The sequence below is a fragment of the Equus asinus genome, chromosome 22 (assembly GCF_041296235.1).
Source record: "Equus asinus isolate D_3611 breed Donkey chromosome 22, EquAss-T2T_v2, whole genome shotgun sequence".
Classification (NCBI taxonomy): Eukaryota; Metazoa; Chordata; class Mammalia; order Perissodactyla; family Equidae; genus Equus; species Equus asinus.
In genome coordinates, this window is record NC_091811.1 from 44,185,880 (window position 1) to 44,213,246 (window position 27,367).

Here is a 27,367-nt window from a genome sequence, read left to right on the forward strand (position 1 = left end):
TAGTTCCAGAATGCACTGTGCCAGGACTGCCTTGGCAGGAAAGGTGGAGCTGGAGCCCACACCGGCAGTGGGGGATGGTCCTAGGGCCACCTTAGCAGGACGAGTAGAGTGGGCACAGACTGGGGTGGGGAGGGGCGGTTCCCAGTGTGCTGCACTCAGGCTTCCTTGGCGGGAGGGCTGCAGCTGGGGTGGGAATGGGGGTGGAGGTGCCTAGTGAGGACAACCGGAAGTGGTATGGGCCATCAAGGTGAAAGAGAAACACAAAAAACTGGTACTGGCTGGCACCTTCAGACCCTGGAGAGAGTTCCAGCAATTCCCTGCTTGTTTGGCAGATCCTCTAGCATTAGCAAATGTATTTCCTTCCTGTATAGTGTAAGTGCCCTTTAAACCACTGTTCTTTCACTATGCCCCAGGGTAAGAAAACCTGTGTGTGGGCCCCTAGGTAATATCCCTCTTTGCTGCAGGTCACTGTGTTGGGGGTGGGGTTCTGTTGATACTGTATCTCTGTCTGTCCTGCTAGTCTCTATGTGGTCCTTCTATCGCTTGTTGTGCAGAGGCTGTTCAATCAGCCCTCAGTTCTTCTTCAGGAGGAATTGCTCTATATGTAGGTGTCGATTCGGTGTGTCCAAGGGAGGAGATGAGTTCAGGGTATTCCTACTCCACCATCTTGGACCCTCTCTCCTCCTCACTGTTGTCTTTTATTTGCTATTTTTCATCAGAAAACATGGAGAAAGGTATCTATGGTCACTAGAAGTGTCTATACTTGGGTTGGCTTCTTTTAGATCATCACATTTCTAGTGTAGAGTCCATTTCAACTAAAGTTACTCCCTAGAATAGCATCCTATGATCTAATCCCTAGTAAGCATTTGTCGATGATAATGCTAAATAAATGAAATTAAGCATGTTTATCAGCAAGTCTTTGTCCTTCTGAGTTGTATTGGCTTGGAGGAATCTCCAAAAGTTAATTTCAAGTTAAAGACCCATTTCTTTTACATAGAACTCCCCACATACTTCAACATCTCTACAGTAATTATTCTGACTATGCTTTCAAAATATAGGAACTATTTAAAATCAAAAGAGTGGGAAACAAACATGTAAACTTTCATTGTTTTAGGAATTTTATAATTTTACATCCTGGGCTTTATTTCTCATATCACACTAGAGATATACTATTTTATGATTAGCTGTCACATTCCAAGAAAGCTTACTAATTTTTTCAGTTTGTTTTTAAGAACATAACATTATCTAAAGATCTGGAGTGTTGTTCTGGTTTTGCCTTTAACAAGTTATATGACTTTGGGCAAAACAGTCACTATGAGCCTCAGGCTTCTCATCTATCATGTGAGGAAGTTGGGCCACATCAGAAGTTTTGAAAAACTACAACAAAAGGTTTTTACCCACAGAATCCTTTTTGCAAAGAAAATTTAAATCAGAACCCCAATAAATCAAAAAAAAAATGAAAGTGAGGTTGCTCTGACTGAAGAAATTGTGTGCATGTGTGTGGATGTGCATAGCCCAAAAGCCCTAACCACAGGGCCTCTCACATCTTCCTATCCCCAAATACTCCCCATTTTGATCCCTTTCGTCTACCAAGTGGTCCATGAACATCTTCAGAACCCTAACACTAATGGGAACCAATTTGAAAACCATATGAATTAAATGATATGCAAGTTTTCTTTCAACTCTAAAACATAGTCTCTAAATCCAAGGCTTTGATGTTTTTGTCCATCATTCAAAATGCTTAGCAGAGGCTGCAAAGAAAATTCTGTTTTATTTTTGAGTTTTCATTTAAAGTAGGCCAATTGATCAAAATTGGACTCTTCAGCCATCAAAATAGCCAAATTTAGGGATAGCCAACATTTCCTTTGATTCTATAAATACAGGGTGACCTCTTAGTAATTATCCTAGACCACTTCCCTAATTTAAGTTTTAGATTTATAATGATATTACTTCATTTTCCTAAGTTTTTAAAAATCATATCTTTTAAAAAATGTTTCATAGTCAGGCAATTTTCATGCTGGTGCATTACTTAAAGCAACACTAACTTGAATGGTAGACAATATTAAGAAATTTGTGTTAAATATGTTATGTGTGAAAATGGTTTTGTGATTATGTAAGGGAATGGCTTTACTTTGTTGGAGGTTCAATCTGATGTTTTGAAATTTGAAGTATGATGATATCAGTAATTTGTTTTTTAAGGGTTCAACAATAGACAGTAGATAGAGAAAAGAAAAGATAGAGCCTGCTAGCTAGACAATTAGATAAAGCAAATATGGCAAGAAGCTTATAATTGTTGAATCAAATTGGCTGGTCTATGGGTGGCCATTGCACGTACTATTCTTTCTATTTTCTTATGTTTGAACATTTAAATAAGCAAAAAAATTAATAAATAAATAAATTAAATAACATATTGTATTCTTCCTGCTATGAGAAAGTACCCACTTTTACCTATCAAACTGTGAACCTGAGTCCAGTTGTTTGATCCCTAAAGCACTACCTTGGAAACAGCTTGACCTGGTGAAACCAGGACTAGACATTGACTATTGAGCCTTCCACCAGTAGCTTCACTTAAAATCTCAAATTCTTTATCTCTAAAATGGAAACATTAATAGTATCTTGCCAAGTATTACAAAAATTGAAGATGAAAATGTAACTAAAATAGCTATCACATTGCCAGGCATTTAATAAATTAGTTCAGGTATTAGAAGGAGTTCAGTAGCAGGGGCAGCAGTGGCAGTAGCAATAGCAGAAGCAGTAATAGTGGTTGTAATTATAAGAGTATTGTGTCCTCATCTGTAAAATGTAGTTCAGAATACCAATCTCATAAGGTTGCTGTTAAGAGTGAATTTGCACATGTAGGTGTTTATAATAGCACCAGGCACTTACAAAACCCTGACTAAACATTTGCTGTTAGTCCTGTTGGTGATGCTGGTGTTAAAGGTTGCAGTTGTATATGATAGATTTGCTATAGCTATTGCTTCTTTATCCTAACAAACCAGAAGTTAAAAAGAAAATTTTTTGTTGTTTCATGGATTTAGCATGTATCATACATATTTAATAATTTTTTCTAAGTTTCTAGAATATTCTCTTTAAAAGATATGCTTTCCTCCCACCTTCTATGTTTGTCCGTTCACTCCGAACATCAATGGAACAAAAGAGACGTTTTCGTTGATATATAGCCATTATGACTTCTAAGCTTTATCTAGGCTTTATATACTGTACAGAGTATTTCTTTGTTCATCACGATTAAGTAATTTGCTAATACAATTTAGTAATTTACATTTACTTGTACTGCAGGAATGATTTTGCAGAGTTAGTTTACGGGGGAGAGGGGAGGAAGGGATGGGCATTTGTATTTTGGAAGTCTTTTGATTTAAACTTGGGAAATTTCTAAGTGGTAAACCACATCTACACTTTGGAACATCCCTGAGCTTTGCTATCACAATTTCCAGTATGTGATTCAACTCTCCTCAGATGAAGGGAAGCATTTTGTAATTCAGCCAACTTGTGGTTTTTAGTGAAAATATAGGGAGCATTCGTATCTAATTTGTGGCTAGAATGTGCTGAGGCCCATGATCTTTACTTGCTTTGTAAGCGTTCTGTCGACCACTGAGAAGCTCAGCTTCTCCTGAGGTATGGAAAGTGCTGGCACCATTTATAAAAACTTCAGGAAAGCTTTTCTACGTACATAACTATATTGGAAGTGCTGTAGTATATTTTTCCTTTGCTTTCCATCTGAGGTGTTTCAGTGCCACACCTTCACCAAATATAGAGCAAATGAGAATAAATGTTAAAGTCACTTATTATTGCTTTCTTCTTGCCTATCATTATCTATCTAAGGCCTAATGTTTAAAACAGAGCTGACCTTTGAAATGAGTTTAGCATCAAATTTTTAGAATAGTTTAATTAAAAGTTTTTAAAGAGTTTATTCTGAATATTTAATAAATATCAATTTAATGTAGTAGTTTAAGATATAAAATAGTTTATTTTTCATTATATGTGAAAAGTGCAAAAAGCATAACTACATTATTCCTCTCAGAATAAAATAAATGAATATGTAAATAGCAGAAAGTTTCAAACTAACAGTTTGAGGGGGAAAGATAGAAATTCTGTTAAGAAAAAAGAATATTAGGTGTACATCATACAAATATTTTTAAAAGGGCAATTATGGTACCATGACTTGTTTATTTTTATATTATTTTTATGCCCTTAGTTTTTCTTATTGTAAGGTTGAATAAAAAACATTGTAAATTTCTGAAGTGTTTTATTTTTTAATTCTAATCTAATCACATGACTTATTGAGATAATGGGAGTTTAGCAATAGGATTATCTTTCAATTAGAGACTTGCGGCAACCAAAGTAGTGAGTTCACATAATCAAAGAATATAGTCGAACTAAGTGCTTTGTATTTTTATGCAAACATTATTCTTTCTCAAATAGAGCTATTACCTTGTGTCATAATAGTTTGAAAGATTTTACTTAATACCTTCCTGTTAATGACTGTTTGGTGTCAAAGCGCAGTGCTGTTGAGGATGTTAAAGCACTTTGAAGCAGCCTGTTTTACAAATATATAATAGTTAAGTTATTTTATTTTACTATTATTATTTTATATTATTTCATTTTTTCTCACTGGAAAATTATACAGAAATATTTGTAATTAGCCTTTATAACAGCTCAAGAAAAAGTCTTTTATTATTACCATCCCCGATACACAATTTTATTCTCTCCTTACTCAATTTGCTTTTTTTTTTTTTGAGGAAGGTTGGCCTTGAGCTAACACCTGTAGCCCATCTTCCTCTTTTTGCTTGAGGAAGATTGTCCCTGAGCTACCATCTATGCCAATCTTCCTCTATTTTGTATGTGGGACACTCCCACAGCATGGCTTAGTGAGTGGTGCATAGGTCTGTGCCCAGGATCTGAAGCTGCAAACCCCAGAAGCAGAGCGCAAGAACTTAACCACTACTCCACCAGGCGAGCCCCTCAAATATTTTTTAGTTATAAATAATAAACTAATATTTCTTTACCTCCTTTCTTAGATGAATTGTATTTAGTATAGTGTGAGGAGTTAGACCAACTACAAAGTCAGGCACAGTCCTCAGGACTATCTTCTCTTCGGAAACCAACTTTGAGTTCCAGGGGTTGCCAAAACCACCCTCAGTTTCATTTTGCTGGAAGAGATTCACGAAACTCCCTGAAAGCTGTTATATTCATGGTTACAGTTTATTACAGGAAAAGCACATGGATTAAAATCAGCCAAGGGAAGAAGTGCATAGGGCAGAGCTCAGGAGAAATATCAAACACAGAGCTTCAATTCTTCTCTTTCCGTGGGGTCAAGATGTGTTACTCTATCAGCTTTGGTGTGTGGCAATATATGCAGAATATTGTCAACTAGGGATCCTTACCTGAGCTTTGGTGTCCAAAGATTTTTCTCAAGACTTAATCATGATTGATGGGTTGCCCAAAGGGTTAATCTCAGTCTCTAGGTTGATTGATACCACATGACCCAAAGCTCCTACCCTGGGTCACAATGTTGGTCTTTCTGACATGGCCAGCCTCTACCCTAAGACTATATGAGTGTGGCTAACTCCCACCCTAAATCACATTGTTAGACCATCTGGTATGACCCAAGATACCCAGGCAAAGAAAAACACTGTAGATTACCTTCCAGAAGCTGAGGCAAAGAGCAGACTTCTCTTGGGACAAGGCCAAATTCTTTACAGTACATATGGGTGGTTAGAAAACTTAGGGATTTCCATTTTCTTACATGTTAACTGCATTTTTTCCTCTATAAATTTGCACTTTGTTCCTAAAACTTTTATATTTCTTCATGAAATTAGTGTATAAATAATTTGAAATATATTATTACTGAATAGTTGATCTCATGTATTTGGATAGAAATAGTTGTTCTCCAATCACCTATTTTATCATATAACATTATCATTATCTTATCTGAAAAATTATATGAAATTAATAAAATAATTTAATAAAAACATTTTAGATACTAGGTATTTATTGGTTCATTATGAAATATTTATTTGTTGAATTCACCCCATATGTCAGAGATTATATTAAGTAATTTGTATGTAATAATAAGTAAGACCTAATCCCTTTCTCAAAGAATTACAGTCTAGCAGAAGAAATAACAACTAAACAATTATAGTAGAAAGGGATAGTTACAATGAACATGTACAACGTACCTGTACAATGAACATGTACAAAAACATGCATTCCAGAGAAGAAAGGGGTATCTAAATTATAAACTGAAATCAGCCAAGTGATAGAAATGAGAGGTGAGGGAATCCAGGAATGCAAGTGATGCATACAAAGGTCTGCAGGAAAAAGAACACTTGGCAAAGTGTATGTTGTTGACAGTGGCTGGAGCACTGGAGGTGGGTAAGGGGGCAACTGGAGGAAGTAGCAAGGCTCTGCACTTCATCCCGACACAAAAATAAGTCTCATTATGTGCTTATGAAATGCTGTGATTGTCATGGGCTATATGAACTTGCTAACCTAATTCTCCTTGTAGCTGAAAAGAAGTGAATATGTAGTAAGCAAGTTGACTAGTTCATTCAAACAATGTATATTTAATGTCATTATGTTCCTGGCACTGTATTGCTCCTGGGGATATAGCACATACAGATGTACACACATATAACACGGAGATAAAATGCTGAGGAAGACAGACATGCTTCCTCCTTGCATAAAACTTGCAGTCCTCCAGGGAGACCAACTTTAATCATACAATGTGGAAATATTTATTGAAATTGAGATATACGATATGACATAAAGTAAAAGATGCTATGACAAAATACAAGAGAAAATGGAAAGACCTGCTTGAGGAAATGACTTGAACTGGTATTGATGTGGGGAGGGTAGGTGTTGTTTAGGTGAAAGTGGTAAGGGGGTGGGTTATGAGGGGATCACATTCCAGGAGAGGAAACACCATGGAGAACCAGAGATGAGAGAAAATGAGATGCATTTAAGGTCCTAAAAAGGGAATGTTCTTCTAAAGAGCAGAGTGTAAGAGAAATAGTGGCACTAGGTTAGCTAGAATATTGGACTAAATCTAGAGAATGGAGCCAGGTTGGCCATTATAACATTTAGGGCTTTTATTCAAGGAAGGGGAAAATTTTTAAAGGTTTTAGTTTGTCTCTCTTTACAGAGAGGGGTGATTTGATCATATTTGCATTTTTAAAAGATCACTTGAGGTGGCAAGTGGAGAAAAGAATGGAATGAGATGAGGTGGAATTCATGACCAAATAGGATATAATGGTTCATTGAGGGAAGTTGGTAGCTGGGACAAAGGCAGAGGTGGTAGTGATGGAAAGGAATGGATAAATTCAAGAATTTATGACGGAATTGTAAGGAAGTTGAAGAGGAGGGGTTGAGAATATCCTCAAAGTTTTCGGAAACTGTGTTGTCATAGATGACTAGAAAAGTTGAGCGTCTGGGGAAGAAAGGTCAAATGCTATTAGGAAGTCAAGTAAGATGAGTTGAAGAAGTGGGAACTAGATTAGAATGGATTCAGGAGTGCAGGTGAAGAAATGGAAAAAACTAAAAGCAGAAAATAGTTTTTGAGTAATAGGTATTTTCAGAGTCCAAGGAACCATCAAAGAATTGAGCAGCTTAACACAAGGAAAGAAAAATAATTCTTTGTTTCCAGAAGAGAAAAGAGAAGAGAGAATTAAGAGATGGGAGTAGGAGTGGGTGCCAGCACGATGGCAGGGCACTGGGAGAGATGAAGGGCACTGAGAAATTCCTAGTAAAAATATAACCAATATGACTTTTAAGAATAGAACTATATAATGGATGATAATTTTTATGTTGATTTGCCCTACTGTGTGAGATGCAACCAGTTCCAGTAAACCCACTTTACTAGAGAATACTTCTTGTTAGTAGGTTTTATGATAAAATAGAAAAAGGGCTGAATTTCTAGTCTGGGGCTCCTTGGTATGTCAAAAATAACAGACTAGGACAATAGAAGAAAAAATCCTCTACCCGGAAATTTACAGAAATCTTGGAAACTGGACTTTTAGCCAATCTAGACCTCAAGGGATAGGAAGACCCCAATTGATATTAAATCGTATAACCTCTAGCTGTGTTTTTACTGACTGGCTAATATCAAGGAACAAGGTATGTGGTCTGTGACCAGTACTTTGTCTAGAGATATCAGTACTTTGTTACAACCAACTGAATCAATCTGCTCAAATTATAACTAGCTATTACTAACGTCGTTAGTCAAGCAAGGATTACAAACATAAACACTTTCCAAGACGAGAAGACAATATAACCTATGAAGGGACCACTGGTAGAATGTATGGTGGAGCAAAGCATTTATTCCACATGTAGTCATTAAAAATTCAAAGTTTAAAAATTTGCAGGACTAACATATCGCATAAACAATTCCCTTATCTATTATGTAAAATATTAACCCAACCATTAATTTTTCACCCTTTAATATATCTGAATATCTGTGATTGGAATAGTAAATCAATATTTTGGTTCTTGGGAAAACCAAATGTTTATTTTTAAAAATTGAACTTTCCAGATTTTTCTCTGAGAAATATTTTGGAGATGATGAGTATGGACTTTGGCATATTCTCACTACCAAACAAGCTGAGTGATCTTCGTTAAATTGCTTAGCTAATATTTAATAAAATGGACGTGATAGGACTTATAGGATTGTTGTCAGAAGAGAATTGAATGAGACAATATATCTATTTCGTAGCCCAGGACTTGGTACAGAATAGGCATTCAATAAATGTTAGTTTTAGAAATTGCATTGAGATCGTGCCTTATTGTCAACAAGCAAAATTCCCTCAAGCCTCCTTCAAAAATATATATATTGAATGCCTTTGTGAGCACTGGGAATAGAGCAGTGAACAAAACAGAAATCCTTGCCAACATGGAGCTTATATTTTGGCAAAAAAGAACATGTAAGTGAATTTTTCTTTTTGACAGTTTCTACCAGCTTTTAGAATCTTTGTAAAATAAACTGGCATATCTTGAAATTAGTCAATTACATCGGCTTTGCTAAACCAAACTAATTATTCCCCTAGCCATATAGCATATTTTATCCCCATTGATGTTTAGCACTAAGATTTTTAGATCTTAACATTTCTCTTTAAAAGAGACCACAGAAATAGTTTCATCCCTTGGTGTCTCTTGGTATGGCCCTCTGGTAATAGAAATAATAGAATGCTGGAGATGTTATCGCTAAGAAAGACCTCAAGTAATTAATTCGCGCATTTTATTTTTCAGTGGAGACATGGAAGCCCAAAGTGTAAGTAAGCTGAGCAAAGATATATAGTTAGTATTTCTAAAACAGATGCCTTTTAATGGTGTTCATTTTGTTAGGGGAGAAATGTACCTCCTGTGTCCTAAATGCCATGAAATTGGTGGAAAATGTACTGATTTGAATGACCTCTGTTTTTGCTAACAGCTGGATTCCAATGGGGAACTGCTCATCAGAAATGCCCAGCTGAAACATGCTGGGAGATACACATGCACAGCTCAGACAATTGTGGACAATTCTTCAGCTTCGGCTGACCTTGTTGTGCGAGGTAAGTTTCAACATCTTAAAATTACAAAACCAAAGGTATTTGACTTGGATAAATATGTATAAACTTCTGGTAACTCTGGTACGAATTCTTATATATTTAGAGCCTTGATCCTTGAGAACAGCTTCTCACCCATGCCTAAGAATAATTTATGCCAGACAAGTAGTAAACAACCTTGATTTTGTTTGTTTTACTAACTACATTTCTTCTAGACACTCATACCACATACCTCCCACTAAATGTTTGTGCTTTTAAACGTAGTCCTTACCAGAACTTCTCGATTTCTGCTAATACTTTTGGTGTCTTGAGTATAGTACTGTTTCCTTTTTTATTTTTTATGGACAAAATAGACTGGCGCTGTTTACTATAACCTCAAGTTTTATGTATTGATCACTATCATCTTAGAATAAAAAGTTAATTTATACATGTATCATGTTTCTATTGTTGCTGGTTTTTAGACCAGCACTTTTGTTACTATAAATAATTGATAATGTGCTGGGATATATACTTGTTGAAAACACAACCCCTTTACTAGCCTATGCTGTGTAGCTGTGAGGCCAAGTGAGAACATGTCACATCATGTTTAAAATCATTCATTGGCTCTTTACTCACTGCCTATGAAATGAAGATCGTTCCTTTTAGCTGAGCACCCAAGAAGTTCCATGTGTTGACCTCGGCGTATTTAGCTTTAATGTCTCATAACCAACTCCATTGTCCAACTAGTCCAAAAAATATCCTAGGATTTCTACCTCTGTTCCTTGGTTCACATTTTTCTTATGTCCTGTTGTTGTTTGTTGTTCAAATCTTATCTATCCTTCAAGGTTTGGCTCAAGTATTACCAAATTCATGAGTACTTTCCTGATGTCCTAAATATGAGCCCCTCTCTTCTAAACTTTCATAACAGTTGCCACTTTATCTAAGTGTGTGTTATAGGAATCTGTGCACATGAATTATCTTCTCTACTAAGCTGTGAAATTCACAGAAGCATTTTTTAGTAATATTTAGTGAGCTGCAGAATTCAGTTGCATAGTGTCATAGCTCTCTTTTTTCTCTCTCTGTCTCAGTATCAGGTTAAAATTTCTATTTTTTCACATTTCACCTACTAGAAATATTTGTTGACCATATTTTCAGTCAATTTTTGCACAGATAATTAGTAAGTAAGAGGATATCTGTGGTTTGTTTGTCTTAATACTCCTTGCAGATCCAGATCAATAAATTTCACTCAGTCTCGTACTTCCTGCATTTCTCTGCAGAGCAATGGTAATAGGGAGTTCCCAAGTCACACTGTGAAAATGCCAAAAAGCCTTTTATTCTAGTTTAATGAATTTTTCAATAGAAAAAGTCTAGTCAAAGTTTCTTTATCCAAATGAACTTAGACATTCATTCCACACACCACTTAGTGAAAATTAATAAAACTCCAAGGCTACAAAATGCTGAATCAGAGTTCATTTAGGTTCAGTATTTCCAGTAAGAGTGTTTTGTTGTCTGGGACATATATTGTCTTTGAGAGTTATCAGGGAGAGAGACTAGCTCACCATTCTTTCTAGTCAGATCGCTTAGCTTTAAGCTGTTTCCAGCAATACCCTATGTATGTATTTATGCAGCAGTTTGCATGTTAAATGATTTAGCACTAATGTTAGAATAGGGGTTATGTTAGAATGCAGGTACGTCAGTGTCTTCATGTAATTACCTTGTAGTAAACTCTTAGTGTTCAGACAGAAGTGGAAGTTCTACAGATATAATCAAGAGTAGTAATGATATTGTCCACACATACTTTGGTAATTAATAATCATCAGAACATGTATTTTTTATGGAGGTAAAACTAACAAAAAGAAGCTATAGCAAGTATTATGTAGAAATATAAAGGGGTTTTTTTCTAAAGCCTATTAGTCATCAGAAAAATACCTTAAAGCAATGGAACCTGGGAAGTGCGCTCCGTAGAAATATGATAAAGCATTGTAAGTCCATGCCCTATAGCAGGATGTTAATAAAACTATCCCGGTAGATGAAAAGCATTGCTTAGCACTGTCTGCAGAGTCATAATCATTCTGCAAACTTTATTTCTAATAATATAAAAGGTATTCATTTTATGTCAAGAGAAATTTGCAATTAAAATAGTCAAATACATTTCTGCATTGCTTGTATCAAAAACGTATATAAAGCAGATCTTCAAATATACTTTATGTATTTATGTATTAATCATAGGATATAAAATTAAGTAGTTTTCTTTATTTCTTGTAACAATGATAAGTAATATATAAGAAGATATACCATGCCTTAAGTAATATTATTATTGGTCCATTTAACCACTTAATTATATTTTTTCATCTAGTTCAGGAAATTATAACCTGGAGTCTGTGGATAGGCCACAGCGGTCCATGAACCTCCTGAAATTGTGTGTAAAATTCTATGTGTATGTGTATGAGCATTTTCCTAGGAAGAGTATTTATAATTTTTATCAGATTTCCACAGCCAGCAATGGCCCAAAAGGCTATTTTTGGCTACAAGGTTAAAAAGCCTAATCTATTATTCTTTTTTCGTCATTTAGATCAAGACTCTCTTAAAAGAGAAACTAAAGGATGATAATTGATTTCATACTAATAGAAAAACTAATAAATTTCACGTAGTAAAGTCTATTAGCACATTTAGACTGTGAATTACTTTAGAAAAATTCCATTTTCTCTCTATTGCTCAAGAATATGTCTGTTTCACAAAGCATAGTAAGCATTTTTATATTAAAGACATGAGACCTCTGTAAGGACTTGCCAGATTTGAGATCAACTAATTCTAATTCATATTCAGATATCAATGATCTGAACTGGAGATTCTGAAATTAGTGCTATGAGAGGAACAGTGAACAGAGTAGAGGAGAAAGTAATTTCTTCTGATGATCACTAAGAAATATTTTGATAATAAAACTAGTTTAGTGCATAAACTATTGTGAAGCCTATCAGAGAGCTAAAACAAAAGTAGAAATATTCAGACATAACTTAGGCAATCTTTTAGCCTGTGTTATCTTGAAGGAAATTAAGACATGGTGAAAATTGTTGTGCTTTCCATATCCTCACTGTGTGTTTGTGTGTGTGTGTGTGTGTACACATTTATAGTCATGGATGGGTGGGTGTGGGTGTATGTGTAAAGCTTGATGAAATTAATTTGTGTGAGAGAGAAAAATGTATTTTAGGCTTATGCCTTTTATCATTATTTTAAATTGAGTTTAGAATGGAGGCTGTGAATTAGTTAAATCTGAGTGCTTCTAAATATAAAACTGAAATTAAATATAGGAAAAACATAGCCAAAGGAAAAATGTAACATTGGATCTGATTTCATGGGGCTTTTTACCCACAGAAAACTTATTCCTCCTTTTATCTGTTTAAGGTGTGGTAGGACTGAGAAATAAGAAAGACAATAGCATTGTTGTCAACCAAAAACAATATATAGAAAATGGCCCAATAATCAGATATGAACCATTGTCTTTTGATAGCAGCCATAAATGTTTACTTGTAAAAAGCTATAGCACTTCGATTTATTTACCCACTAACTGAGCCCACAGATGCTCAAGAAAAAGAGACCATACAAGTGGCACTCATTGTCTGTTTCTCCAACTATGCAAACAATTTCAAATCATGGGGTCATATAGGGCGTGTAATTTTCACTTTTGATTTCCAAAGCTGCCTTCTATATTAGTTCTAGCCTTTCAGTTTGGAAATATTTCTGCTAGTCTTCTATAGTATAGAGAATATTTTTGCAAAAAGTAACCTTTACTCAAACAATATTGTCCTGGAAGCCCAATATAAAGAGTTCAAGCTGCACTGATTGAAAGAAGTCAAAACTATTTGTTTTTCTGGCAATATGTTCATTCACTGCTCTAAAAACTCTTTCACTAAAAACTCCAAAAATTTTAGGTAAATCGATAAACATTTTCCTCACAGCCCTCACAAAGGCAAAAGACTACCCTCTCTGAAATAACAAGCCTTCGACTCAGCACCCTCAGGATTCCAACAAATTTAGATAAATCAAATATGAAATGATGCAAAAAATGACAAGCCCATAATGAAAGAGAATCAGGAGAGGGAAAAGCAGAACAATAGAATTAGATACTCTAATAGTACTTCAGGTACTCTAATCAGCATCAGAACAATAAAAATAATCATGCCAAAATCTTTAAATTAATAAGAGAAGAAATGGTAAAAATGAGTTGGAAATAAGATAGTATAAAAATGAGGCAGATTGGGGAAAAAAGAATACCTATAAATGATAAGCACAATCATTAAAAATAAAAAATCAATAGATGGGTTCAACAACAATTAGAGGCAGATTATGAAAAAATAAGGGGCCAAAAAGATAGATATGGGAAATTACCATATTTCAGCACAGAAAAACAAAGACAGATTATGAAAAAACAGATTATGACATTAAAGATGTAATGAGAAAGTAATATTTGTCAAGTTGGATTACCAGAAGAAATATTACAGAAAGTAGGAGAGAAACAAATTTCAAAAAGATAATGACTACAGATTTGGGAGAATTAGTGACAAACATGACTCTTCATTTTCAAGAATCACAATGAAACACAAGAAAAATTTATAAAAGTAAATAAATAAAACTGTAGAACATTCAAGACAAATAGAATATCCTAAGAAAAGAGTGAAAAATATTTTTCTGTAAAGGCAGGGCAATGCACTGACAGCAGTCTATTCAGCAGCAAGAATAAAAGTCACAAGGTAATTGAGGGAGCCAGGCTTCGAGATGGCCCCCAATGATCCTTGCTTTCTGGTATACCAACCCTCGTGTAATTCCTCTCACATTTGGTCTATGTGCTAGCAGAAGTGACAATGCTGACCAGTGTTATAAATCACATTGTTGCCTCTGCCTTGGTGTTTGGAACTCTCAGTCTGGAGGAAGTCATGAGGACATTTCAGCAGTCTTGCATGAGGAGGAAATGAGGCCTCCTATGATAACCAGCACTGATTTCCCAGTCATTTGAGCGAGCCATCTAGAGAGCAGATCCTCCAATGACGCTTTCAGATGACTGTAGCCTTGGCTGACATCTTGATTATAATTTTCATGAAAGACCCTGATCAAGAACTATAGATAACAAATACAACCATGGAATAATGTCCCCAACGTGCTTAATGAAAAATAACTGTCCACCAAGAAGTGTATATCCAGACAAATTGTCGTTTCATATGAGGAAAAAAATAAACTTATGTTCAGACAAATAGACACGGAGTTCATCCCCCAAGAGATTCTTATATCCAAAGGAATGTGGTAAACCTATGGATACATCTGAGCAAACTGAGCTAAATCAGACTTCAGAATGTGCTGTGGTCTGGGTTTGAAGACTGGTGAGAATGATAAGTTGCCCTCTGGTCAGGTTGGTAGTTGATTTTACTTCAGGTTTCTATTAAAATCACAATCAGGCATTTATCTATATGTGTGTGTGTATATGTATATGTGTGTGCGCATATTTTATAGGTCAAATATAGAGAATGCATGAAAGTGATCATCATGAAATATACGGGAGTGGTTACCTCTGGGATTGGAGACAGGAGGGGAGGAGGATTTGATCAAGGAGGGAAGAACCCATCAGAGGCTGCAACTGTCTAAGTAATGTTTTATTTCTTAAGCAGAGTGATGAGTGCCTAGGTGGCCATTTCTTAATTTTTATAGCTTTCCCTAAATGTTAAATATTTCTTAGTAAGTGTAATTTAATAAAAGAGAGTCACAGAGTCACCTGCTATCCTCCACTTCCTCACCACCAACATTCTCAGCAAAGATATATGAAAAATCTTTGTGTAACCTCTGGGCAGAGTTCCCAAACTTGGCTGTACAGCAGGTTTACCACCATGATTAATTTAAAATACACAACTCTAAATCCCCTTTTGGAAGTTTCTCAATTCAATGCTCTCGGATCGCCTTACTTAAGCCAGATTGAAGATTGGCCTGGTGAACCATGGCGCATCAGCGCTGAACACAGAAATCGACTGACACAAATATGCTCAACTGATTTTTCACAAGGATCCAAGAGTAATTCCATGGAAGAAGGATAGCCTTTTTAATAAATGGCTCTGGAACTATTGGGCATTCATAGGCAAAAAAAAAAATTTTAAAATAACTCAAAATAGATCATGGACTTAAATGTAAAATGTAAAACTATGAAACTTTTAGAAAAAAATATATAGGTGAAAATCTTCAGCACCTAGGGCTGGGTGAGCAGTTCTTAGACCTGACTCCAAAAGCATATTGCATAAAATGAAAAAATGATAAACTGCACCTCATCAAAATTCAAAACTTTTGCTTTGTGAAAGTCCCTATGAAGATCATGAAAAGAAAAGCTACAGGCTGGGATAAAATATTTTCAAATCACATATCCAACAAAAGATTTGTATGTAGAATATATAAAGAACTCTTAAAATTCAAAATTAAAATAGTCAAATACGAAAAAGGACAAAAGACGTGCACAGACCTTTCATTGAGGATGATATACAAATGAAAAATAAATACATAAAGGATGTTTGGCATCATTAGCCGTTAGGGAAATGCATACTTAAAACCACAAGGATATATCACTACATACCCATCAGAATGGCTAAAATAAAAAATAGTGATGCAGGGAAATGTAGTCACTTACACGTGGCTGCTGAAAATGTAAAATGGGACAGCCACTCTGGGAAGAGTATGGCAGTTTCCAAACAAGTATGTACCATACAACCCAGGAGTTGCACTCTTGGGCGTTTACATCAGAGACATAAAACTTATATTCACATAAAAATATATACACAAATGTTTATAGCAGCTTTATTCTTAATAGCCAAAAACTGGACACAACTCAAATGCCCTTCAACAGGTGGATGGTTAAACAAATTGTGGTACATCAGTACCATGGACTACTACTCAGCAATAAAAGAGGGATGATCTGCTGATACACGCAACTTGGATATAGCACAAGGGGATTATGCTGAGTGAAAAAAACCGCTCTCAAAAGGTTACATTCTGTATGATTCCATGTATATAGCATTCATGAAATGACAAAATTATAGAGATAGAGAATAGTTTAATTGTTGTCATGGATTAGGGTGGGTGGAGGAAGGGAAGTAGTTATAGCCGTACAAGGGTACCATGGGGGATCCTTACAATGAAATTGTTCTCTATCTTAACTGTGGTGGTGGTCCCAGAAGTCTACACATGTGATAAAACTAAAAGTTTCTTAGAACTAAACAAACACACAGACACACAAATGAATGCATGTAAGACTAGTGAAATCTGAATAAGGTTGATGGATTATATCAATGTCAATATTCTGGTTGTGTTACTGTACTTTAGTCATACAAAATGTTGTGGTGAGGGGATGAGCGAAGGATATACAGGACGTCCCTGTATTATTTTTCACAATTACATGTGAGTCTATAATTATCTCAAAAGAAAATGTTTTAAAAGATCACTGGACATAAGACACACTGAAACTATAAAGAAAATAGTACTTATGCGCTCTTTTTTTCAAAGATAGTATAATATGATTAGAAAGCATGCAGTATGACACAACCAAAGATAAAGTTTGAACAAGTGGTGGCCACTATGCCTTCAAAGGAAGTGGGTCCAGTTAACCTCCAGACGTGGGAAAGACCAAGCGGGACTGGCAGCTTTGGGAGCAGAGTTGAATTACTGAAGGCAATAGATGAAAGCGTGTGCTCTGCTTCCTTCCCCAGACCCTCCTGCACCCTTTGTCTCCCTATGCATTTCTCCCTCCTTTAAATAAACACTGAATATATTTTTAAAGAATATCATTATGGAGGGCATCAAATTAATAGCATTCCAAAGTGAGCGAATGTTTAAACGTGGCTTGGGTTGGCAAATCTCTATTTTTAATAAGGCACGAAGATGATTGTGATGAAGTGGTCTCTAACGGTATTTGGAAATTATTAGTCTTGGGAATCCATGGAAAGTGGTTTGCAAGACATATTGTTTTGTTTATAAAATGTATTTTTAGGATAAATTACTTTAGAAATGTGTTTTGAAAAGATAGTAAAGAGCTCGTTTCCTCCAGTGTGTCCTGTGCAAACAAAACAGAAGTCAATCAGCAGACAATTGAAAAACTGATCTTAATGTTCTGCTAGCAGTCACAGGAGGGAGCTCAGAAGTACAAGTAGGGAGTGACATGGGAATGGAGGAAAGCAGTCCAGGTGCGCAGAAAAGAGTTAATTAACTCCATGATTTCTCCCTCATCCTCGTCATCATTTTAGCACAGCTGAACTTAAGCAATAAGTCATATTAAGTAAGACAGCTTCAAAAACTTTATAATCACAGAGCCCCTGAACCCAACTATGTATCAACAGTAAGGAAAAAACAAAAACAAAATACGATGAAACATTCCCCAGCTAGAGCACTAATATAAAAGTTAAGATAACTTTACAAGAGATTGTAATGCCATTCTTGGTATTATGACACTTAAAGTTGTTTATGGAAGATTTTAGCAAAAGATTTTTTTCTATCAAGAATGCATATATTGATATCAATTTAAAACAATACTGTGTCAATGAAAGACATAATTTCAGAATCAACCTTTTAAACAGATGTGTGTACAATATAGCCAAAGGGATTTAGAAGTCAAACCGCTATAAGTTGCTTAATATTAAAAGATCTTTATAGTTCAGAACTATTCTTAGTTAAAAAAAAAAAAAGAACCAGCTATCAGACTTCAAATGTTTTTAAGCTTCTTGTGTAAAAATCCAACTTAAGAGGATTGGTACAAATTTCTTTTTGTTGTTGTTGTAAAAAATGTTTTACTTCTGAGGTCCCATAAAACTGTATTCCAGCTTACTTGATCAAGTACTTTTTGATGCATATGAACAGACCTGTATGAATGTTCTTCAGCGAAAACCTTTCCGGAGAGCTTACAGCTCTTCAGCTAAAAACATGTCTATGAGGGAAACGTTTTGCAGATTTATTCGGCAGCACTTGTGGGAACATTGACGCAGCTTGCCAAATCTAAATTCTCTGTCATGAGTGCACTTTTGGACAACATTCAAAAATGGACCATAAAATTGGGCCACAAAAGCAAGAAATTAGGCTTTGATGTCCATGTTTTACCCCTCTCCACGGCATTTCTGCTGTATTATAAATGCTCCTTGGCAATGCTGCTGGCTGTTAGGAAGACCTTCCTGACACCTGGCTGCACATAACGCTGGCCACTAAAGTTGCCAAAATGGAAAGTGCAATCATCATTATACTTTTCAGACCTCCCTCTTGTCTACATCTTACATGCCACATTAAAGAAAATTTCTTAATGCAAGGTTAAGATTTAAAAACAAACAAAAGAAAAAAGATTTTGACTATCTGAACCTTTTCTTTTGGTCGGATTCTCAACCTAACATATGCTATATGAAATGTGAAAGTGCTTTGGAAAAAGAGTAACTGAAGTTAAAGCAGATAATACAAAAAGTGTAAATCATTGTATCTCCAAGTCAGGTTTGTATGGGTTATAGTGTTAGAAGCTTATATTCATATTGTTTTATGTAGATTTTTATTTAGATAGGAACAGCGTGTGAGTGTGTGTGTGTGTGTGTGAAGCTTTCCACTTTATTTCTAAGACCAAAATTCAGTTGCAGAATGGAAATGGATGTAAGTTAGATGTCATCTTATTTGATGTAATCCGTTGAAGTTTTTATTCCTTGGCCTAATGACATGGTTACCAGATACTTTCTTAAGAACGTTATTTTGGTTGATGAGTAACCCACTTTTAAATCCTGTGTTGGGGGCGGCCCCATGGCCGAGCAATTAAGTTCGCGCGGTCTGCTTTGGCGGGCCAGGGTTTCACTGGTTCAGATCCTGGGCATGGACATGGCACCGCTCATCAGGCCACTTTGAGGCGGCATCCCACATGCTACAACTAGAAGGACCTACAACTAAAAATACACAACTATGTGCTGGGGGTCATTTGGGGAGAAAAAAGCAGGAAAAAAAAGAAGATTGGCAACAGTTGTTAGCTCAGGTGCCAATCTTGAGAAAAAAAAAATCCTGTGTTGGATATGTTAAGGTAGTATAGCCAAATAAATAACCTGATGGAAGCTGTCAATATATTTTTTAGTCTGAATAGTATTGCTACATTTTAAACCATCATAATGGTTGGCTAATGGTCTTTTCTATAGAAAATGCTCTTGAGTATTTATGACTCCCAGTTGTTCTATATTAGTAGCATTCATATCCAGAGCATACCTCTCTTTGCTGTCCAGGCAAAATTATTTTTTAATTATTTTCTTGGAAATGTTTTTCCAGATTAATTAGTACTCCTTCTTTGAAAAATATGGAAACATTTTCTTTGTCTAAGATAAGAGGGTTCTAATGGTCCTACTATTGGTAAATCATGCATTAATTACATCTTTTTTCCTTCTGTCTACTTCACAGTAGCTATAGGAAATCTCTTCATTTATGTTCAGATTTGAATATATAATTTAAAATCTAGAATTAATCATAGAAGTCATCTAAACGATTTCTATACCTTCATTTTGCAAATTTTGACTCTGGAAGAGACCTGCCCTGTCTTACCCATCTACTTTGTGACAACTGTCTTGGAACCCCAGGCCAGTTTTCTCATTGTACTAGACTTCTACCACACAGTGTGAATAGATAAAATCTATAGTTAATTTCTAAAACTTACATAGCTAATATTTTAAAACTTTAACACTCTGGAACTTTCTATAGTGAATTTGGTATACTACCAGAGAGATTACCAAGTCTGTTCTAGAACTGCTTCTTCTAAATAGTATAAGTTACTGATTGCAGCTTCTGCTCTTTCTTCTTTCCCTTCCCATTGTCTGGTATATGCTAATAAATAGTAGTTTAATTTTTAAAACATTGTGGAAAAAGATAAAGCCAGAGAGATTCATTAAGAACAAATTAAATTGCTAGCTCTTGGATTATTTAGAGTTCTATCTGTGTGGCTAATTCAGAGACCTTGGATATTAGCGAAATCAAAAGGACAGAGAGTCTGTCGTCATGGTAAAAGTTTGTGGAACTCTTGATGTTAAATCAGGATTTAGATTTCTGTGGTATCTGGCATAAATATTCACATGTGTTCAAGCATTCCAATATTTCAATTATTATTAAATAAGCAAATGTGGATTTGTATTCAAAATTATTATTAAGGCATGACATACTGAAATCAATTCAAAAGGACTTTTATCAATTCAATCACTATAAAATTAGGAAGAACAGATAAAAAGTTTCATGTAGTATACACACCAAGTTATACAGGCATACCTTACTCCCCTCCACACACACACACACACTCGTGAAGAGATCCAGAAAAGAGACACACTTATGTAGGCATCATAGTCAAATCAAAGAGAATAGTTGAGGCAGTTTTTCAAGTATTTGGGTCAGAAAAACACACATTTACCTCAGATACTTGGATAATTGCCTATGCTTTCCACTTACTTTGGCCAAGAAAATTTGCCACAGAGACAGACTGAAGATTCCATCTCATCAGCCCTTGCAGGACCGAGACGGGAAAATGGCCCTTGCTGCCCACACTGGCGGGAACAATGACTGACTGGGCGCCATTCTGAGGCATCCTGAGCCCACTTGGCGCCAAACCACAGCTATACATCTATTAATAGTGAAGCCTGCCCAGAAATTAAGCATTCTCCTTTCCGATGAGAATCAAAAAATTCAAAAGCTACCAGCGGCCAGTTCTCCGTAACTGTTACGCGCTAAAGCTGAAATGTGTATCTGTTTATAATAAATGCAGAATTTAGAAAGTCGCTTGTTTCAAAGTTAGAACTTATTAGTAATTCTGTTTTAAAAGCTCTAGTAAAAATAACAGCTTTCAAGTATTTCAAAAATACAAACTATATATCATGTATTTATTATATTATATGAGGATATATAATATTTATAAAAGGCTTATTATTTCCCAGGCACTCTTTTAAGAGACAGATACTATTATTATCATCCATTTTACACATAAGGACATTGAATCCCAGAGGGTAAGTTACTTGTCCAAGTATATTACTGAAATTATAAACACATCAACGATTTCAAATTGTATTTCTCAGTGTAAGTTCAACGTAAATTGATGTAAATTCAAGGAAATTTTCAAATATATCAACAAAATATGTAAGTCATTCCGAATGAGTTGCACTATTTTAAACTTTAAGATGGGTCTTGAAAATGATATAGTTTAATGCTTCATTTTACAAATTCAAAAATTAAAAGGTAACGGTGTGAGGGTTAGAAACTGGTAGACAACACTATGCAGCACGCACTCATGTAAATTTGGATTACTTTTCTTTCTCCTCACTGGAGTACCGTGAGAGAAGTTTCCTTGGAGGATTGCTTCTGCTCTTCTTCAATTAACTGTTGCTGACTCTCTCTGTCTTAGAATCAAATCGCTCAGCTTTTGGCAAACTGGAATTTATGCTTTGCTACACAGTTGATCTGTATCCATGGCTCCCTTAAAACATAATCAGCAGACTGCCGTTCTTCACTCTGACCCCAGGAGAGAAAGCAGGGAAGCTTTACAAGACTTAATAAGTGTCGCTTGCTTTTAGATGCTCCACTTCAGTGCTCTATCCTTGACTTTACACATCAGTGTATATTTACCAGGCAGCGATGCCAAATTAAGCTGCCAATTATGTCAAATTACAAGAGCAGTACAGATAATCAGTGATATCCAAGTCTTTATGAACTTGAATAAATGGCAATTAGTTCATATTTTAAAAATAATTTCAATTTATGTTGACAAAATATTGTTTGCATCTCCAATCTTTATGCTTTGAAAATACACATTATGAGTATAAAATAAAAAATAAAATTAGGTAATTATATAATTTAATGTATAATATATAACAAAATATTACAATTATAGTACATATTATAAGAAAATACATATTATGTATCACATATTTATTATATTATATAAGGATATATATTTCTTAAAGGCTTATTATTTCCAAGGCAGTCCATTAAGAGACAAGTACTATTATTATCATCATTTTACACATAAGGACATTGAGGCCAAGAGGGTAAGTTACTTGCCCAAGGTCACGCAGCTACTACGTAGAAGAGCAAGATTTGAATCCAGACAGTCTGCCTTCAGATAGAACACCCAGCTCATTGCTGTAACACAATATAACCAAACACTAATTCATATATATTCAATGAGATAAAGTAATCGATGTGGAAAAATTTAAACGTAGGCCTTTTTCTTTTTTGGTAATAAATGTTTACTCAATAGAAAGTCACTGATGCAGATTTTGCAGTTTAGTTTCTGCCCATGACGTATTTATAGCTGGCCTACTAAAAAGGGGAAACGATAGTAATTTAAAATATATTTTTTTCAGCTAGCCAACGTCAAACAATCATAATTACAATAGCAAAAATAGTAAATAAATTGTAGTAGATAGTTACAAAGTTTGATTTTATAATGTGCTCTTTGACTTTAAAAATAGTTCATTCAGTATGTTTAAATATCTTAGATTCTAATGTATATGTCTACAGGACTTCCATATAAATTTTAGCATGTCATCCTAACAAAATTACTGTGAGATAGTAGTGCAAGGACTGGTAATTCCATTTCATGGGCGAAAGAAGTTTAAAAAAGAAGAAGAAATATTTCTCAGCTCTCACGTTATAAAGCCAGAATGTGGTCAGATATCAGTGCTCCAATTTCACCAGATAGCTGACTTTTCCTCACTACTCCTTAATGTTTAACTTTCCCAAATATAAAAATCAGATCATACAATTTTTATTGTACATCTGTTTCACTGTTGGTATATGGTTCACTTTATCAAATTAGATTGTCCAACCGGAACGCTCTGAGGCATTGATAATTTGAAGTTAAGTTAGAGAGCAGAATAAAATTTTAAGTTATTTGAAATTAGAATTTCATAATATCTTCTCTTTTTGGTTCATTTTATTAAACAAAAGAAGATAAAGCACCTTACCTTCATTACTGAAAAAATAACCCATGAAAGACTTAAAGGTGTAAAATTCCTTTTAAGCAAAACAATTTTCTCATGTATGATTTTTGTGGACTCTGCCATTTCAAGTCTCAGGAATGTGCAATTTTTTCCCAGTGGTGCCTTTTGCAGACTGGCTTCCTGCCACCATCATCTCCTAGCCACCAGCCAAGCCCCTGGGAATTTGATTAGGTCACAAAATTTTTTATACCTAAGCAAATGAGAATGAAGGAAATTCAGAAAAAGCTTTTACTCTCTAAAACCTGTGGCCAGTTTAAGAAGTTGTAGGAAAGAGATTTTAGTTCTTTTGCATTCCTGTCACACAGCTCCTCAAACTACCGTCACTGGGGATTAATTGAGACATACTCAAAGAGAAAAGAAGAAATGTTAAAAGGTGTCTACAGCTGACTCTGTAGACTCTTTCTTGGTGTTCTACAAATCCAACTGCTTCATAGTTTGCAGCCCACCCACTTCCTCCTTGAAAGTGACTAGAGAATCCTGTACTTGTGTAACAGAACACCCCATGTGTTATCTAAATTTGACTTAGGACATCTCATTAGATCAGCAGAGCAGGGAGTTCTCTTTTCTCTGCTACAGCACTTTTCCATTCTAATATTCCATTATAACTGCACACATATTCATAAGTGAATGCAGATTCTGGCTTAAATCCAAAAGCTCTCTTTTTTGAAAAAAAGTAAAACACTTTTAATTTCTAATTGCCCAGTGCTGGCCGTCAGTAATGTCACTCTGTGGACGTGGGACGAGGTGAGGAAGTTGGCTGTGGTTCACGTGCACCTCCCGGCGCGCTGCTGGAGCACGCATTGCGATGCAAGTGAATGAGAGTTAGCATATTACAGGAATAACCTTGAATCGACTTCATTTTTACAAAAACATAATACACAAACTTATGAATTTTCAATATTATTAGTAGCAAATAACTTGTGACACACTGGAGTGGAGTTATCCCTCATGTGAGCGTCACACTGAAGAATACACTTCTGAGCATCAGCTCCCGTTAGTCTTAGTGGCTTTCAACATCCAGCACTATAGCCCCTCCACACACTCCTAAAAATGTCTCCAGGAGCAAGGGACTGTTTCTGACAGGAATACATCAGATCCATCTACTGTCTGTAGTTAAATAACTTGGAGGACCACTATTTGATATGTTCCTGCATAAAGTGGTAGCTACAGTGACTAAAATTCAAGGAAATGGCACTCCACTGTGGAGTGGTTAAGGGAGGTTCCTGTGTGACTGCTCACAGCCTCCTCTCTCCAGACTTAAAACCTCAAGTTGTAGATAAACAAACTCTGGTAATATAGCAAACACTACCAAAACTTCACTTAAATGGGACCAAAAAAGAATATATCTAAAATTAGCAATTTCAGTCCTCATCAAAAAAACTTAGAAATCTCATATGCTTAAATGACAAATGAGTTTTGTGACCTTTGTTACCATTTACCATAAGGACTAAGTTTGCAACAAGTAGCCAACAGGGGCAAGTTTCCTAGATGTTATTTCTCCTATTTAAATAGCTATCACCAGGGCACAGTAGTGCTTGTAAAGTGGTTTAATTCTAATAATCAGACTAGCCTTAGTTTTGTGTAAAGGAAAGAAGTGGGCAATCATCTTATTAATTACATGACTTTCTATAATAATATATTTATATTAATATATGCATGCAATCATTAAGAGATTTACATGATACAATGGAAAAGGTATGGCTTTTGGCATTAGATAAACATAGATTAGAAATCTACTTCACCTGCCGAATAACCTGTGGTCTAGGCTAGTCAGTAAATCATAGTAAGCCTCAGAGTCCATATTTCTGGACGAGAATAGTAATAATAAAGTTCACACATTGCCCATGGTGATTTCTTATGTTTTCCTTTACTTCCTTACCCTTTGCTATTAATGTATATAATAGACATATAAAACAAATGTAATAAATATAGACATAATAAATAAATACAATATTACTCAAGACACAAGTTCCCATGACATCCAACCTCAACCACTGATTAACTCTTTAGAATCATCGCTTAAATTCATCCTCAGTATTTTTTTCTTAGTTAGAAGCCTTTAAGGCATAAGCATATGTTTTAGTAGGTAGACTTGTGCTATGTGGAGTGAAATTATAAAGGGTCTAGGAGTTTGTGGGTTTTTTGAGGAAGGAGTGAGAAGCCCCAGTTACAACTCTTGTTCTTTAGAAAGTCACTCACCGTTTATGAGGGAAAGAGTTTTGATTGGGCCAAAGCTTGTTACTTCAGCCTTCTCTCTTTTGGACTCCCATCTCTAGTGTCTAGGAGAAGATGTTTTTCTTCTTTCATGTTTTCAACTTTCTCATCAAGGACACAAGCAAATCCCCGAAGTACATGGCTTCCTGCCCCTAACTGGGCGTCCACACTCTCCCTTCAGCCTTGATCTTTCCTCTTGCAGGTAAAAACAGAAAAGGTGGAGAGAAAAACATGGTGGATCCTTTTCTCCCCGTCTGTGCGAGCCTGCCTCCAACCTGGTGATCGTTGACACTCACCATTTGTGTGAAAGCTTTTCTTTTTTTTTAACATGTTATACTAGATTTTACTAATTAACTTGATCTTGTAGCTTCTGCAGTTTTTTCCCCCCAATTTAGTTCTTAGAGGAGTTTTCCCCTTTTGAAACTTCTAAACATACTTTGAGCAGAAAAGTATTTAAAAATATAATTATACAGCTTCACTAATATCTGAAAAATGCCTAGTGAACTAATGCAGTGCAGTATATGATAGTGAAGTGAAATTTTTGTGTTTTCATGTCCTTGTTTTTTCTTTGAAATTACATATCTCAGAAATTAGCTCATTATCTGAAAAAATTATGAAGAACTGGTGAATTGTAATACAGGAGTATTGCCACTGAATGGAGTGTTTGATTTACCCAAGCAGGTAATGAACAATCTTGTTGTCAAATTCACTAATGAGTCATCTTTATTAGGACGTAAGCTCAGGGCCATTACACCAGCGGCCTTTTGTATCCTGGTGCCATACATATTCTTGGAAAGAAAGGATGAAAAGCAGCAGTAAGCAACTGAAGATTGCCCATGGCTCTTTAAGGGTTTTGGAACAATTCCCAGGATTGGGAAGTGAAAATGGACAGCATGCAGAGGAAACTGTCATCTCGATAGCAAGATTTAAGTGAAGATGACTAAGCCGTTAACAGCATACATGCATATTTAATTTTATTAACTCCTACGTCAACCTTCTTGGATCTTTTCTTTTAAGAGGAAAGTTGAAACTTTTATTGGAAGGACTTGAGCAGAAGTGAAGGATTAAAATAGAAGTATAGATAATTCTTTCTGGAACTGCTTAAATTTCATTGCTCAAAAATACTTTCATTTTCCCCCTTTGATCAAAGAGACTTGCTTAAAACTCTTGCTTCTTTACAAGAAATAATTTTAGTCTTAAACAGGTTTATATTTAGATGCAGGATATTATATGGACGTCTCATTTAGTAATGCTAGCAACGCCATCTGTGGTTGAAAGAACCCTCAGGAAAGCTTTGAGGGATACGGATGTGACTCTTAAATGTAAACATAAAGTTTTCTTTTAAAAATAATTTACTAGTCATCTTAAAGGAATAAATGTCTCTGGCTCAGATGTTACTTATTTCCATCTTTTTTAAATTTTTTATTTTCTAGTCTCAATTCCTGTTACAGAAGGAATTATCTTCGAGTTTAGACTACAGATCCAGGTCGATTGCCATTTTAATAAGTTATTTAAAATTAATTTGAGGATCTTCATGTATCTTTAAATATCACCATGGAGACATGTGCATGAATCGTCATTGTGGGCATCTTCTTAAGTAGTCCGTAATTG

The 27,367-nt window shown here is 35.4% G+C and overlaps 1 protein-coding gene across 22 annotated transcripts in view; it reads left to right on the forward strand.

The window, feature by feature from the left end:
• Positions 1-27,367, forward strand: part of CNTN1 (contactin 1) — a 342,078-nt gene that overhangs the window by 231,398 nt on the left and 83,313 nt on the right. For 13 of the 22 annotated variants that reach the window (XM_044756131.2, XM_014827746.3, XM_044756133.2 and 10 more), the window contains one exon: positions 9,443-9,563. In XM_044756131.2, coding sequence (XP_044612066.2) covers positions 9,443-9,563 — 121 coding nt within the window. Of the gene's footprint in view, positions 1-9,442; positions 9,564-25,958; positions 27,149-27,367 lie in introns of those variants that run through there. The other 9 variants (XM_070493919.1, XM_070493921.1, XM_070493920.1 and 6 more) reach the window with 1 other exon arrangement.